Source organism: Desmodus rotundus, chromosome 6 (assembly GCF_022682495.2).
Source record: "Desmodus rotundus isolate HL8 chromosome 6, HLdesRot8A.1, whole genome shotgun sequence".
NCBI lineage: Eukaryota > Metazoa > Chordata > Mammalia > Chiroptera > Phyllostomidae > Desmodus > Desmodus rotundus.
In genome coordinates, this window is record NC_071392.1 from 126,435,692 (window position 1) to 126,452,858 (window position 17,167).

Below are 17,167 nucleotides of genomic sequence, written 5' to 3' on the forward strand. Positions count from 1 at the left end.
TGAAAGTGTTAACAGGAGGGATTAAAATCTATAAAGCATGATCAAAAGTATTGTTCCACATTTAAGCGGGGGAATAGACAAAAAACACAGCTATGATTTTTGGCAAAATACTGGGCAATTTTCACAGAGATAAGCAAGGCCTAACAGGACAGGGTAGGTGCCCTGATAAGAGAGCGTAAACGCAAGGACAACAATCCCATCAACTTGGAAAATTCTACTCTAACTATCCCCTTCTCCCTCAAACTCATCACTATTTTATCTTCTTGTCTTAATTTGATTCCCCAAGTAGTCTTCTCAACCAAAAAACTATTTGTTCACTATAACCCTCTAAACTGACTTACACATGTCTATCTTCTCTAAGTTTGAGCAGAAGTCAGAGCAGAAGTCGGTCTTCTGAAGGCCTCCATATCCCCTGGACAGACTCATCACCAAGGTTCCACACTAAGAGAACTAAGAGACCCACACTCTGGAGTACAAAGAATTACTCCAAACTTGAGCACCTCCTCATTGAATTCCTCACTGTCTGGAGTTAACTGTTCAGTCCCTAACTGAACAACCACAATGGACAAGACACCCTTCACAGAGCTTAGCTTCAGAATTTACATCAAACTATTAAGTTGTTAAGGAAACTTTACCTTCCACTTTAGAAATGTCTAAACAGTTGGAACTTTTTGTTTTCTAAACATATATTCTTTGGGGAGGGGGTGTTAATTTCAGGAATTTTCCTACTAAAAATATGAAGGAAATTTAAGTATCCAGTAATGTTAAGTAACCAGTGACTTTTATATTCATGAGTCTCACGAAACAGGGGAGGGAAGAGGAATTTAACCAGTTTTCTTATATTACTCAGAGAAGTCTCCAATAAAAACAACCTAACAATGTCACAGGCTTCTTCACAACTTTGTTAATATTGTTGGTAAACACTGGTCACATAATTGAGGGTTGACTAACTTAATAGCTTCATGACATTTAAGAATAACAAACAGAATCACAAATATTTTAAATAAAACATAGAGAAAAGAAATACCTCAAGTTCCACCAGAGCTGCAGTCACTGCATCTGTCGCAAGAGCACCAGCCTGTAGCTTTTCAATTGCCTATGAAACCAAGGGGAAAGATTATTCATTGTAAAACCACAACAGCTCAAACATACCCAAAAACTTTCCAAAGGCTTAAACAAGTGGAAGAGACACTTCAAATTAATAAAAATTGATCACTATTTCCACTCTATACTTCAAGATATAAACTATTTAGATTTAAAACAATCAAGCATTTATATTCAGGATAATTTATGACATACTCCCTTAATATTATACAAACTAAGACAATGTAAAAAAATCTAGCCACTAAATGCAAAGTGCTAAGAATTTTATTATGTGAAAGGATTTCATTCATCACAAGGCAACTCAAACAGCCAACTTACATGAATTCAGTTTGGTTTAAATATCCTGACAATTCATATTTTATATAGATAATTAAATCTCAGACTAAGCTAAATTCTCTTCCCACTGTTACTACTCTCCCCACCTCTAACTATAAAAAAGTAATGATGCCCAATCACAAAGGCATTTCAGAATCCTTAGATGGAACATACATTTAACAAAAGCATTTTGGATACTATAATAGATTTTATAGTGAGATAAACAAATCACATTCTTTTGTAATATAAACTACAAAGTAAAGGTCTATAAAATCACCCTGCTTCTTGAGTATAACTGAAGATAGGAAAGAAAGAGAAGGAAGAATGATTTCTAAGTGAACTATTAAAGCTCCAAATTAGTCAATAAAGAGAAAGCTCAAAAAGAGAATTCTATTAAAGTTTTAACAAATGCATTCATTGTATAAATTGAGGAGGCTGATTACATACTCCAAATGTATTAGGTTTCTAGGACTATAGTAGTTCTACATAAGTAAAACATTCTTTTCAGATAATGAAAAGATTTCACACTTTGAAAAATAAGATAAAAAATATAAAAGAGCTTAGAGAACTTTAACTTTATTATAATTTTTTTAAAATATCCCTGTAACAAAATATTCTCATTTATTTATTTATGGGATTCCATTCATAAGAAAATTTTGGATTTTTAATAAAATACAATCTTTCTTTTAAAAATATCAAACATAAATCAAAAAAGCTGACTCATTTACTTAATATACAATATCCAATTAACATTCTATTTAAATAAAAGTAAATGAAAGGTTTGCCTACAAAAGTATATCGTCAGGATCAAAATAAAAACAAACAATATTTCTTCTGATTCCATTCCTGATTCCACATTAAGTATTCAACAATTTAACAAAACCTCAAAAACCAAAGAGAAAAAAAGCACAACTGAGTACAAGGGCACAGCTGACTTCAGGAATGACAATGAATTTCTATGATACAAACTATGTAATGAAAAACAGAAGGAAAACATACATGATAATCTCCTAAAGAAAAGCACCCATTTTCTTTCGTTAGTTTTTTTTCTTCCTTCACTGAAAGACACACTGACTACCTTTGAGCTGTTTCCTATAGAGCTCAACACCTTTGCAAAGATTAAAAGATACATGATTATGTACCCATGATCCCAAAAATACAGACTTCAATACAGGAAAGATCTAAGCATGATTTGAAGATTAAAAGAACATAAAAGAGAAAAAAGACCTCACAAATATGAGCAAAATTATTTTATGGTTCAAGCTAAAGATCATCTTATAAATCAAACCTTAAAATTTTGACTTTCAAGGTAAAGCTGCTTTATGGTCAAAACTGAAATGTCTGTATCATACCTTCTGACAAGCTCGTTTACATACATGTTTATATTCCTTGGCTTTGGATTCAGAATGGTAGCCTGCACCTATAGTGGAACAAACCAACCAATTATTAGTATCCATTAAAATGTCAGAGACCTTGCTTATATTACATAAATAGTTCATACAAACTGATGCTCCCTAGTGACAATAAAACTACTGTCTTAACTGTGTGGAGTTTTAAAAATCTAATAGCTTCTTTCTCCACCATACGCCTTTTTAATACCATGCCTTATCTTCTTTTTCAAAAGCTATTTTCCTGGAAGAGGCACTAGAAATAGTACATGTCCCCAAAGAAGCTTCACCAAGGTCACCTTTCCTCCTTTTGAAATACCTTTCTCCAAAGTCAGAAGTTTTTTGGTGTGGAATTGATAACACAGGCAGTGTCAGGGAAAAGAGTCCCTTCAAATTCTTCTCTGTTGACCTTCAGAAAGCACCCACCATTTGGGAATCCAAAATTCTTAAAACTAACAACATCACGAAACTAGCTAGTTTCTAAATAACATTTAAAGTTGAGGGGTGTTAAACCCCACCTATCCACAACCACCACCAATATTACCACTCCTACCTAAACCTTTACATCCTCTCACCTCCTGGAATTAAAGCTCAGGGTGTCTCTGAAATGTCAGTGATTGTACATGCATGACTGCCTATTAGAAATTCTGTTGGTCCCTGGCTCTTAATCAAATACCTAGCAACTTTCTCAAGAGAATGGCTCTGAAATTTATTTCCCTAAACAGGTTAATACTTGCTTAGGTACAGATTTGAGAATGATCTAAATAAGAAAGAAATCAAGAGTCCTTAAACTCATGTGATAATTAGGTTTCTAATCGAAGTTCTGAACCCCATCCCACCCCACCCCACCTTATCCCCACCTAAGCCCCAAAGCCACATAGGAGAACAACAAAAGGAAGGTTAAGAACTACAATTCTAAGCCTCATGGCTCCTCCTGTGAGGCTGAAGACTGACACAAACTAAACTCCCCTTTCTCAAGGCAGAGAAGGAACTGTCCAAGAAGCTGTGGTTAAGGGACTCAAGAGCACAGGAAAGATGCCCAAGCAACAGGAATCCATAATACACCCAAATTCTAATTCCGTTTCTCAGGAGAACTTCAAAGAACCTGTGCCAATATTTAATAGGCCTCTCTTTATGGTTCTCTAATAGATCTGATTTCAGGTCTGTCATCTTAGATCTTGAGCCCCAATCTTTCACATTTCCCAAAGAATGGGACACTATTGCCAAATAGATAATTTTAGTGTATGGATAACAGCATTAATAGCATTAACACATAAATCCTTCTCTTAGAATAGGGAAAAAAGTCTCAACATGTCTCCAGTAATTCCTCTATTTAACAAGGGAAAGGTAGGCTTAGGATCTATGCCACAGATATTCAACAGTCTCTAACTAAAATTTAATTACAATGGTTTTTTTGCACTGGTTTAAAGTTATTTTCTCCTCATGCAAGTGATACTGGCATTCCATTTTAGTAAAGATAAGTTTCATTTTTAAAATTTAAGATAACAAAGTGTTTCATTTTTTAACATTAGGTATGATAGGGAAACTCAAGAGTTAAAGATTTTAGCCTTAGTTGATGGGCTTCAGTGATTAACACATGTGGAAAGCTGTTATTCCAGGAACTGGAATACATGACCACATGACTCCAGGAAGTCAACAAGCAATTCAACCTTTGTTGTCCTGGGAGTCTGCAAGCAATGGAGATGGTATCTGAGCCACTGTGTTCTAGCAAGGGAGCTCCATAATGTAAAGCATTGCTGAACAGTTAAAGAAGTACTAGGAAAATTACCTCTGACCGCAGTTCTTACCCAATTAACCTTTTTTCCAAACCCCTTACCTACCCTTTCTTCTTATAAAGAAAATAAGCTTGAGATGTGACATTAAGAAAATTTTTGAGGGTACATTACCTGCCATCTTCTCAGATTGCCAGCCATCTGAATAAAGCACCCATAAAAATTTAATCCTTATCTCTATTTATCGGTTATGATAGGGACAGGCAGCACAAACACCTACTCTTCTTGTTTCAGGCAGACAATGTAACTAGTAGATCTGGGAAAAATCTAGAATCTAAAGAATCTACTACTCAAATGACTAAATTTTAGGTAAATCTCCTCTAGTATGAAAAAAAATCAGCATTAAAATCTCTATACTGAATGAGAAATTGAAGTTTTGTCCCTTGGTTATACAAGACACATACTTCTGCATAATCATCCTATCTGAACTTCTAATAATTTAGAAGGGGAGGTCACCCTTAATTCACACAATCCTGCCATAATCCAGGTTTGCTCCAATTGCCAGCTGGCCCCCAGCACCAACTTTATCTAGGAATCATTGCCATCAAGTTTGTATTTGAGAAAGGATGGATACCATCATGATAGTCACAGAAACCAGCACTTTCCTAACTGATCAAAAGCTCTACCTTAGTACCGTATTTTTCGGACTATCAGACGTACTTTCCCCCCCATTTGGGAGGAAATGGGGGTGCGTCTTATAGTCCGAATATAGCTTACCTGGCTTGCTGTTGGGGGGAAGGGCAGCAGTGGAGTGGGGTTTTTTTCCTATTTTCCTCCTCTAAAACCTAGGTGCATCTTATAGGCCAAAAAATACAGTACTTGTTATAACTATCGGACTTCGTCATACAATTTTCAAACACTCAAAATAACTCACTGGGTACTATGAAAGATGTACCTTCTACATGGTGTACCAGAAAGAACACTGGCCTAGGAGTATGAAGGCAGGAGGTTGTAGTCCCAGAATTACTTCTATAAAATTACTTCATTTCTTTGTAAAATCATTTGAAAGAAAATGAAATTAAATCTTTTTTTTTTTAATTCTTCTGGATTAGATCCTACAAGACCTCCCAAGATGTCCAGTCTAAATACAGCCAAAGGTTAATGAACCAAGTAAGACACCAGTTTGACCACAAACATTTCCCCATATCAAAGCTAATCTTGCTCCCATACTGCTTGGCTGAATGAAGAAAGCAAAAAGGGGACCCAGTCATTCCTTCTTCCTTCAGGGAAATCATAAACTTTAGAATCTGAATACCACACAGGCAAATAAAAATGACTAAAGGAAAAAAAAAGGCCTGCTGAAAAGACCTGGGCAGAGGTGCAGAGCTCTGAACCCAAGACCCTTCAATGATGAGGAACCCAAGGGTTAAATTTCATAGTAATCTGTCCTTGTGGTCCTCTCAAGTAGATAGAGATCACAGGCTGACATGGGCGTATTGCTAAGAGCACTAGACTGGAACTTAAGGGCCCACTTACAGGTTTCTCAACATGGCTCTAGCATGAACTAGCCATGTGGCTAAAGCCATCCAATCTCTCTGGTTTTAAGATCCCTCACATATCATATTAAGAAGGTAAACTAGCTCTAACACTGTGGAAATATACTCTAAGACAGCCATAGTTAAATATGGGGGTCAATAAAACTTTTCCAGCATCATTATTTTTAAAACTACAAACCAGAGTTTTAAAAAAGTACTTTGTCTGGTGTTAACACTATCTAAATACATCTATTATATAGGGTAGAGGTAAGTGATAGATAAAGGAATGAAGAAGACATAGGAAGAGCTGTCATTACAAGATCTTCCTAGTGAGTATTAGGGGAGGCCTTCACTATATTGAAGTCAATCTCTTGATTCCAATTCCTCTCTGGTACTGTGTTCTTCCAGAGGTGAAACACAATTCTCGGTGTACTTTAAGGCAAGAAAAAAATCAACATTATTTTCATCTTCCGACTCAATCACTTAGAGTTTACCTGCATGCACCAACACAAAGCCCCCTCGCTTCTCTTTATGGGACTGCTTTGTTTCCAACTCTTTGGCTGTTATCTTAACAGCCGAAACCTGAGATGATCTGGAAGGCAGCCCTTCTCCAGAACTCATCCCCTTCTCCATGGTCATTCTCCAAGTTTACCATCTTCTATTGGAACAAGAGCATACTTCCATCCAAAAGTAATTGCAGAAGAATTACCCTAAAGGAAAACAGACAAAGATGGTATGCACTCCTTTCCACTAGCACACACATAACTTACACAAATTAGTACAAAGATAACTTACCAAAAAAACCCAAAAAACATAAAACAATTTTAAAGTTATTTAAGTGGATAATACAAAGAATAATTAAATAGGTTAGAATTTAAATCTCTGTCCACTGACAGTACTTGTCTGAAGTCATATAAACAAAAGAACTGTTATAAAAAGACTTCATACTGAATCCAAAGATATTTTATCTTTCATTGTACCTACATTAAAGAAAAATTCAATATAACTTAAATATTACTTTCTATTCCCTCCAAACCAAATGGTAATAATCTGTGGGACATTTTAGAATCACAGGCAGCGCCGGCAATATCACCAAGCCTTGCTATAAAGCCTAGATTGCTGCTTACTTTTTTTTTTAAGATTTTATTTTATTTTATTTTATTTTTAGGAAGAGGCGAAGGGAGGGAGAAAGAGAAGGAAAGCAACATGAATCAGCTGCCTCTGGCACACCCCGATCTGGGGACCTGGCCCACAACCCAGGTATGTGCCCCGACAGGGAATCGAACCAGCAGCCTTTCAGTTAGCAGGCCAGCACTCAATCCACTGAGCCATAACAGCCACGGCTGCTGCTTACTTTTTATTCAGCTTTATTGAGATATAATCGACATGTAACATTATGTAAGTTTAAAGTGCACAATGTGATGATTTGACATTCACATATACTGTAAAATGATTACAATAAGGTTAGTTTACACATTCATCACCTCAACTTAATTGCAATTTTTTAGTGTCATGAGAACACGTGAGATCTACAGATTTCTGCTTAATGAAGCAATATATATATATATATATATATATTCACACTGTCTATGAAGAACCTCTTAAGAAAAACAATCTAATGCTCCACAGCTCAACTGTAAAACACAAATGCTAGCAAAATTATATGACTAAATCAAGAAATTAAAATAAGAGTTGTGTAATACCTGTTAATTTTTATGAAAGCATTATTTCCAAGTTTCTCAACAGATAAATAATGAAAACATAATTTAATAAAATAAATTACCAGCAACTTATACCACAAAGTTTCTATTTTTCTCACAAGCTTACAAGTTTCTAGCAATCTTAGCTTAATTAATAACAATAACAATGGCAAAACACATTAAGGAAAAATGGATAATTTAAAAACTCAACACATATGTTTGAAGAAAGTTTGAGAGTAAGGTGGTTGAAAGTACTTAAACCTAGACTTGCACTGTTACATAAAATCTTTACCTTATTCTAAAGTGAGAAATAGGAACACAAGGCTTTCTTTTCTAATGTAAAACACAAATAGTAACATTAAGAGTGACTTAGGTATCTTGTCCAAAAAAGCTCTTTACTCAAAATGTGGTCTACATACCAGTGTTTGTTACCAGTCTGAAATACATTATTATTTTATTAACATATCAACTGCTTTATATGCATATTTTCAATAAATAATGTATAGCTTTGTATTTCTTTTCTATTTCCTGTTTTATTTATACTGTTATTTTTTTAATTTAACAATTTTATCTGCTAAATATAATAAAACCTGAGCTTTTATTTTTATCTTTCATTCACACTTTCATATTTCAGTTTTGTTTGGGTTTTGCTTTGGTTTTGTTTTTGACTGTCTTTGTTCAGTTCATGATCACCAATAAACAGAAAATTTTTTGAAGCTGGTCCTTTTACACCAGAGATGGTCTGAGAAGCACTGCAATATGATATTTTAACTTCCTCCAATTCTTGGTTTAAAAGAGTCCATTTAATTTTTATTATATAACATATATTTTAAAGGACAAATGGTATATGCTGTTGTATTAAAATGTTTACATATATTCATAAACACAGGGAGAAAATTTTTTATTACAAACGAGTGCTGAGCTGATTAAATAAACAGTGAATTTAAATATCAGTTTTTGTTTTTGTTTTGTGGTGGTGCCTGTCTTTCTAAGGATGAATTTTCTTCCAAAAATTTCACAAGGATCTGCATCAATTACCTTTTATACCTTTGATTATTTCTATGAGAGAGGTTTCTATTTATTCGTGTGTCAATTGAATTTAAATGATTATGGTTCATCTGCCAGCCTCTACAGGCCATCATGTAGGACCCAGCCATGAAATGAGCTTGGACCAAATAGTCTCCACAAAAATATGTTGAATAAAAACTCAGGCTTTGGAAAATTAAGAGCTTCAGTTAAAATAAAAAACACATCCAAGTAGTATGGGTTATTAAACTCCAAGCTACTCTGTTTTCAGATGCATTTTTTAAATAAATAAATTAGAACATCATTTTATAATGAACAAAGCTTGCTATAATACTTTTAAAATACATATATGAAACATTTTAAAACATTGCTTCTCAAGTTGCCTTAAAAAAATAAAACGCAGAAGATGAATTAATGTTATTTCTTGAGCAACCTACCATCCCTTGGAGACTATCTGAAATATATTTATATTGCCATGTCATCTCAATAAACTCCTCCAAAAATGCTGGCCCCAAAGTTCTGTTGGACTGGAAAAAGAACTCAAGTAGACCCAAGTACAGCTATGGCCTCCAACTCACAATGGTTACCAGAATATTTTTAGTTCAACTAGAAATGAAGCAACTTCTACTCCATCAGGTTTTGTTCAACTCAAAACCCATTAAAGGTCTGACCTACCTAATAAATAAAGAGTTCCAACAAATGAGTAAAAAAGACAAAAAAAGCCTAACGGGCAAGTCCCAGTTCACAGAAAAGTTACAGAACAGTTTAAACAGATCAGAAGATACTAAAGCTCAATCAAAAGAAAGATGCAAAATAAAACACTGAAATGCCATTTTTTTTAACTTGGACTGGCAAACATCAAAAAGTAAAGTAACAAAAAAACAGTAAGATAAAATTCATGTTTTGAGGATATGAGAAACAGGAATTCTCATACATTACTTAGTGGTAGCATAAAATAATACAACTCAACAATGGCAATTGGCAAAATCGAACAAAATTACAAACACACAGAAGGATAGTCTATAATAGGAAAGCTGTAAACCAACAATATGTCTGGACGAAACTAGTTAAAAATAAAAGCAGCCACTGGAAAAAATGAGAACGTTCTTAATATATAAATATGGAATGACAGATCTTGAATATATTTTGGTAAGTAAAAAACACATAATACAGAATTATATGCAGTACCATATTTGAGGGAGGGGAAAAATAATACGTATAAATATATGTGGAAAGAAATAGAATAATAATAGTCACCAGTAGATATGGGTAACTGATGAACAAAGGCGATATGGAAATTTTACTGTTCATCATTTTTGTACCTTTCAATTTTGAACAATCTCAATGTATTACTTATAAATAAAATTTATATATTTATTTATGGGAACACAAGGTAACTAGCCAAGTCCAAGTTCCAAAATAGGTCAAGACTGTGAGATCCAACTTAAAAACTGCAGTAAGGGCGGAAATGCCATATTCTGAAACTGCTCAACACCATTCCTGCCTTCAAAGGGCCGAATGTAATTTTAGGACTGTTTAAATGTAACTACCCCTTAACTAGGGGCAAAGATCTCTACATTCAGCCCTTTGAAGGTAACCTTGAGGCTGATGTGGCCCCAGGTGAAAATGAGTTTGACACCCCTGGAATACACAAAAACATGGCCAATCAACAATACTGGCCCAAGAGGTCTTTTGTTTTTGTTTTTCTGGATCTTGAACTTCTGGGGCCATACAAACTACAGGTAATCCAAATTAAAAATAAATAAATCATAGTTTTTACTCTCTACAGTTAACTAAAAAGTTAAAAATAAATCATGACTATAGATTAACATCAAATATCTCAGTGATGTTTTTATCACATTTATAATCATTATTACAAATCACTATTTGAAACTGATGAAACATACATCCATACAGTCACAAAAAAAAAACATCTAGCACTTCAGCTAAGTTTTGAGGTAACACTCAACGCTAAGTGAAAGGTGATACATGGGCATGTTACAGTTTCATAGAATAAAAACACAATCTTATAGATCCATTTTTATCATGTCTTTATTTCTGAATATGTCTGAATATAGACATTTTACAATTTCCTACCAATGTTAATTTAAAATTAATTTTGTTACTTCTAAAACACACTGGCAATTTGTCCATCCTCTGCCATAGTTGCTTGAAAAGTTAAACATAAAGTTAGCATATGACCCAGCAATTCCACTCCTAGGTAGAGACCCAAGAGAACTGAAAACATGTCCACACAAAAACCTGAACATGGACATTTAGAGCAGAATTATACATAAGAGTCAAAAATGGAAACAACTCAAATGTCCATAAACTGGTCATGATTAAATATGATACATTCATACAATGAACATTAGTTAGCTATAAAAAGGAACGGAGTATGATATATACTGTGGCATAAATGAACCTTGAAAACAATGAAATCAGACACAAAAGGCCACACATTGCATATTTTCATTTACATGAAATATCTATGGTAGACAAATATAAAGAGAAATTAGATTAGTGGTTGCCTAGGATTGGAAGGATGGAGGGGAGTTGGGGAGTGACTGCTAACAGGAGCAGGGTTTCCTTTGGGGGCAATAAAATGTTCCAAAATTGATTGTGGCAATGGTTGCAGCAATGTTTGCACAATTTTAAGTATACTAAATACCACTGAACTCTACACTTTAAGTCGGTGAATTGTATGATAAATAAATTAGATATTAATAAAGCTGTTTGGGAATTTAAAAAACTTCTTACATCCCATAAATTATATCTTTACCCATAAGATATATCTTTTCCAACTTACCAAACCTAATGGGCTTCTTTTAATCCTCTGCTTGCAACCTTTGATTCTCTAGATCCCCTGTTCTCCTTGGCAGGCATTCCAATCTACCTTCCTAGCTCTTCATGGCCCCTGTGACACCTCCCAACTTTGTCTTCTTACATGACTGGCAGACAGCCTGTCCATGGACCTATTCTCATATGTCTCCTTCAGCAATCTTATCCACCACCAATCTTTCAAATTATACTCTCAGTAAATCAGATGATTCCCAACTCTTCTTCTTCTGTCCCTTGAGCTCTAGCCACACGTCTGGATAGCTCAACCTGGATCCTCCTCACTCTTAGCCTGCCCAAAACAAATTCTCCTCTTCCCAGAAATCTAATTGTTTCCACATTACTCCTTGTTTTTCTTAATGGCACCATCCTTTTCTAACTCTCCTTAAAGTCATCTTCAACTGCACCCAGTTTGTAAATCCTAGAGATTTCCCCCTGAAGCATTTAACTTCCTTTTCCTTACTGCCTTGACCTTATTCAGCTCACATACCTCTTAGTGTAAAGATTACAAAAAGCATTTTAACTTTTTCCCTCAAGTCCAGGCTATCATAAAACATCGATCCACAAAAACCTGCCAATAAGTCTTATTTGGACAACTCCAACACTGTAAAGACAAACAGCAAGACAAAAGACATGAGGAGACAATATAGAAAAGAGGAAATATCAATGGATTCCAATATTAAGCAAAGACTATTCAAAGAAATACAAACAAAAATGAAATCTTCTAACTAGCACTGTATCTGCACCAAAAACTGATATAATCATTTTTTTAAAACATGTTAGTATCAAGAGCCTTAAAATGTATCATTTGTATATATTATCTTTCCAGAGATACTCTATGCATGAACCAGTCTACACAGACACAAATAACAGTATCACAGATACCTCTGAGAACTGGGAGGCTGAGGGGAAAGGATAACAGGGAAACTTGATTTTCTCCCAATAACCTTTTGTATTTGAACTTTTTTTTTTTACTGGGTACTATACTACAAGGAGAATATATAAATTAGCCATCTTTGAGACCACGATGAATGTAATTAATTTGATTATCAAGGCCAGTAGAGAAACTCAATAAAACATCACTTTTGCTCCAGAGACTTTCATGGTACTGATTTGTCTAAATTTTGACCCCATTTCTCTCAAAAATCATTTTATTTTCCTACTGCATGTGATGACATTTTTTTCCTTCAAACCATTTAGAAAACTACCACATGTCCTGTTTGCCCTCATGTGGAAAGTCGAAGATTTACTTAGTCTTTCAGAAGCAACTGAAGGAGGAAGCTGTGTAATCCATCCCTCTGACAGAAGAAGGCTTTTACAGAAACCCAGCCCTTAAGCTACTGCAACTGTTGAATCAGGAAACCGTTTTGTTGCTCTTACCGTCATGACACTTAAGGTGCAATGCCCCGTTAAATGAACTCCAAAACATACTTTTTTTATTGAAAAAAATAAAAGATTTATTTTAAAGAGAGGGAAAGGGAGGGGGAAAGAGAGTAAGAGAAACATGGATTGGTTGCTTCTCACACGCTCCCAACCTGGGACCATGCTGGCAACCCAAGCATGTGCCCTGACCAGGAACTGATCCTGCAAACCTTTCACTCTGTGGGACAACACCCAACCTACTGAGGCATGCCAGTCAGGGCAGTTTTGGTGTTTTTTAATCCTCACTGGAAGACATGCCTATTGATTTTAGAGAGGGGAAGGGAGCAAGAGAGATAGGGAGAGACATATATGCAAGAAAGAAACATCAATTGGTTGCTCATGTATGCATCCCAACAAGGACCAAACCTACAACCTAAGCATGACCCCTGACTGGAATCGAACCTGTGACCTTCAGGCTTACGGAACCATGCTCCAACCAACTGAGCCACATGTGACAAGGCCAAAACATACTATTTCATACTTATTTTATCTTCGACCAGTAATTCTGTTGGAGATAGACCAGGAAGAACTCTGAGACATTGTGCTGCTGTCGTTGGCCAGTGCTGGCGTCCTGGTTGCCAGGCAATACCTTTTAACACTTAAGTAGCAGCTAGGAATGAGCGGCCAGAAGGGAAATAAAGGCAGGGCCCTCCCCATTGCAACCTAAAAAAGAACTTAATACAGGAGGCTAAAAGCAAAGGAAGATGCACCTCACCCATGATCCAGCAGTCCTGAGCCTGGTTGGATAAGACTGCCAGGCATTCCAAACAAGATGGTGCAGGGGGGAAGCCCTTGGAAGGCTGTATGTATCATCTCCACTAGCTGGGAAAAGGAAAACCTTGAGACTGTGTATTCACTCCAAGGCCTAGGAGGGCCTTGGAGTGAATACACAGGGTACAGGGTCTACAGTGCTCAGTGAAAAAGCCCATGAAACAACTTTGGTTAATTGCCTGCCCCCTGTGGCACATGCGGAATGAACAAATAAGAGTCTGGAGCAAGATAAGAATTTGGGGGCTAAAAGACCCCCACCCATACCTATGTTTTGGTAGTCACATCTCCCCAGGGGCAAAGCTGGCACTACCCTTACCTGTCAATCAATATGTAACTTCTTCACCCCCATCTTGCTCTCTTCTCTTGATTAGTGGCTCTCTGCCCACAGAGCAGCGAGGGGGGCCTCTAGCCACCCGACTTCTGACCACCCTGTTTTTGCCACCCCTGCTCTTGCCACCCTTGCTTTTGCTCTCCCATTAGAATTTAGCACTAACAAACTTTGTGTGCACACTAATAAGCTCACTGATGTGTAATTCTTTACTCTGTTGGTAAGAACCAGGGTTTCTCCAGTAACACTTCTAGGACACTATTCAAGAAAGAGAAAAGAAACTCCACAAAATGGATAAAATGGAAAAAAAATATTGCAAATCATATATTTGATACGGAACTTATCTGGACTATGTAAAGAACTCACAACTTTAAAATTTTAAAAATTCAATTTAAAAATGGGCAAAGGAATTAAATGGGCATTTCTCCAAAGATGCAAAAGGCCAGTAAGCACAGGAAAAGATGCTCAACATTATCAGCCATCTGGAAAATGCAAATCAAAAAAACAATGACATACCATTTCACAACCAATAGTACAGCAATAATCAAAAAGATAAGTATTAACAAGAACATAGAGAAACCTGAATCCTCATAGCCTGCTGGTGCAGATCACTTTTGAAAACATTTGGCAGTCGCTTAAAAAGTTAGTTATCACATGACCCAAAAATTCCACTCCTAGGTATACACCCCAGGGAACTGAAAGCATATGTCCACAAAAAAGTTTGTACATGGATGTTTATAGCAAAATTATTAATAATAGTCAAAAAGTGGAAACAACAACAATCATATAATAATGGGCATATTATATGAATATGCCCATTAACAAAATGTGGCATATTCATATAATGGGATGATACTGAGCCATAAAAAGGAATGGATACTACATAACAACATGGATTAACCTTGAAAATATTATGCTAAGTGAAAGAAGCCAGACACAAAAGGGCACATATTATGTAGTTCCACAGACACACACAGAAAAATAGATTAGTGGTTGCCAGGAACCGAAGAAGCAAGAGTGGGGGGATTTAATGGGGAATGACTGTAATGGATACAATGTTTCTTTTGGAGGTGATAAAAATGTTCTGGAATTACATAGTGATGTGTGAACTTTGTAAATATACTAAAAAAAACAACTTCACAATTTAAAAGAATGGACTTTATTGTATGTGAATTGTATCTCAGGAAAGAAAAAAAAGACCTAGCCCCATAATGGGTGTAACATACTAAAAAGTACGCTTTTAGTTAACAGTTCTTCCCAATCTCCTATATTGATTCCAGAACCTCCTCGAATAGCAAACAAAATCCAAGGATGCTTAAGTCCCTTACAATGTAGCATTTTTTTTTCAAACATTTTCAATCCGTGGTAGTTGAATCTGCATACAGAATCTGTCAATATGTATGAACTATAATTATATTTTATACACATACACTATGACCATAAGTAGAGTAAGAATAGGCTATGAAAAATTATAAAGAAAGATGAACGCCACGGCTGGTGAGACTCAGTGTATTGAGCTGGCCTACAGACAGAAAGGCTGTGGGTTGGAATCCCAGTCAGGGCACATGCCTGGTTTGCATGACAGGTCCCAGCTGGGGGCCTGGGAGAGGCAACCACTCAATGTTTCTTTCACACATTCATGTTTCTCTTCTCTTTCTTCCTCCTCTCCCCTCTCTAAAACTAAGTAAATAAATAAAACTTTTTTTAAAAGATCAAAAAGCCAGGTTAGTGGAACTATAGTTGATCTCTTAAAATAGTTCTGCATTTCCCAGATATTATTTAATAAGCATGCACCGCTTCTTGGAAGTGGGAGGAAAAGCTTTATTTAAAACAAACTGAAAAGGAAATTATTAAACTCCTGAATGTGTATATTCCTTACTACTCAACGATTTCAGTCACATGGTCCCCAAAATACCTTTTATTCCCCTCCCCTACAGAGGCCAGTCAAGTTGAATTCCCTCCTTCCGGAAACACGATGCCCTCTATTTCCAGGGCACCTCCAGCTCCAGTTTTCCACCCTCCTCGACAACTGCTGCTCCTTCTCGGTCCTTTCCTCCTCCTCTTCCTCCGCGTGGGGAGTAAATGCTAAGGTCCTGCGGAATTCTAACCAGGCCTTTATTACACGCGGGGCTCTTTGGCCCCAACCGGCCACGCAAGACTAGGGCGCACACCCTCGGGTCTCTGCCAGCCTCAGACTTGGAGAAACCCGCAGCCGGAGACTGCGAAGGTGGGTGGAGGACAGGGAGGACTCCCCCCACACACAAACAGTCCCTAGCCTACAGAGGGAATGTGGTCGCCAAACTGGAGCCAAGACTGGGAAGGGGGCCGGGGAGGGCCCCACGCGCGGAGGAGGAAACCTGGGACGTCCCGGGTCCGCTCTTTCACCATCACCCCAGGCGAGAGGCATCCCGCGCACCGCCCCCTCCCGGCCCTGGTGAAGAGGTCCCGAGGAGCGCACGGGGCCCAAACGGAGGAAGCGACGCGGCGGCGGCGCGGACAGCGTGAGAAAGAAGGACACTCACCCGCGTCAGCCCCGAGCCCTTACAGCACCGGAAGTAGTCACCGGCCCGTTGCCAGGGTGAGGAAGCGAGGTGACGTACAGCCCCACTAGCATTGAGCGTTAACACGTGGCCGGAAACCTACGTTCACGCGCTGCTCTGACTCCGCCCCCTGCTCCTAAGCATTTCACCTGGACACAGAGGTGCCCAGGGGACTGACTCAACTTGAAAGCCTTGTTCTGAACTGCGCAGGCGCTACTGTCTATATCTCCTCGCCCCGCCCCTTAGGGAGCCGAAAGATTTGGCAGCATCTGATCGCAGTGGTTGGCCGACTAGCGAAGTGATAGGAAACGAGATTAAAGTACCCACCATCTATTGAGCTGTCACCTAAAAGCTTAATTTCATTAAATCCTTGCAGGAGCCTTATACAGTACGGGAAAAGGGTTCTTCCTGGATTGCATGTGGGAGGTGGGGGCTAGCCTTGCCCTTGGGAGAATGGAAGTGTGGGT

The 17,167-nt window shown here is 37.2% G+C and overlaps 1 protein-coding gene across 4 annotated transcripts in view; it reads right to left on the reverse strand.

The window, feature by feature from the left end:
* The window catches only part of TASP1 (taspase 1), a 288,218-nt gene extending 271,382 nt beyond the window's left edge, over positions 1-16,836 (reverse strand). For 2 of the 4 annotated variants that reach the window (XR_006655296.3, XM_045194732.3), the window contains exons 1-4: positions 16,683-16,834; positions 6,570-6,785; positions 2,772-2,839; positions 1,028-1,096 (exon numbers count right to left, since the gene is read on the reverse strand). Coding sequence is in view for 3 of the 4 variants with exons in the window: in XM_045194732.3 (XP_045050667.1) it covers positions 1,028-1,096; positions 2,772-2,839; positions 6,570-6,714 (282 nt within the window). In the remaining variant the exon portion in view is untranslated. Of the gene's footprint in view, positions 1-1,027; positions 1,097-2,771; positions 2,840-6,569; positions 6,786-16,682 lie in introns of all 4 variants that reach the window. The other 2 variants (XM_045194733.3, XM_024559219.4) reach the window with 2 other exon arrangements.
* Between the last annotated feature and the right edge of the window lie 331 nt (positions 16,837-17,167).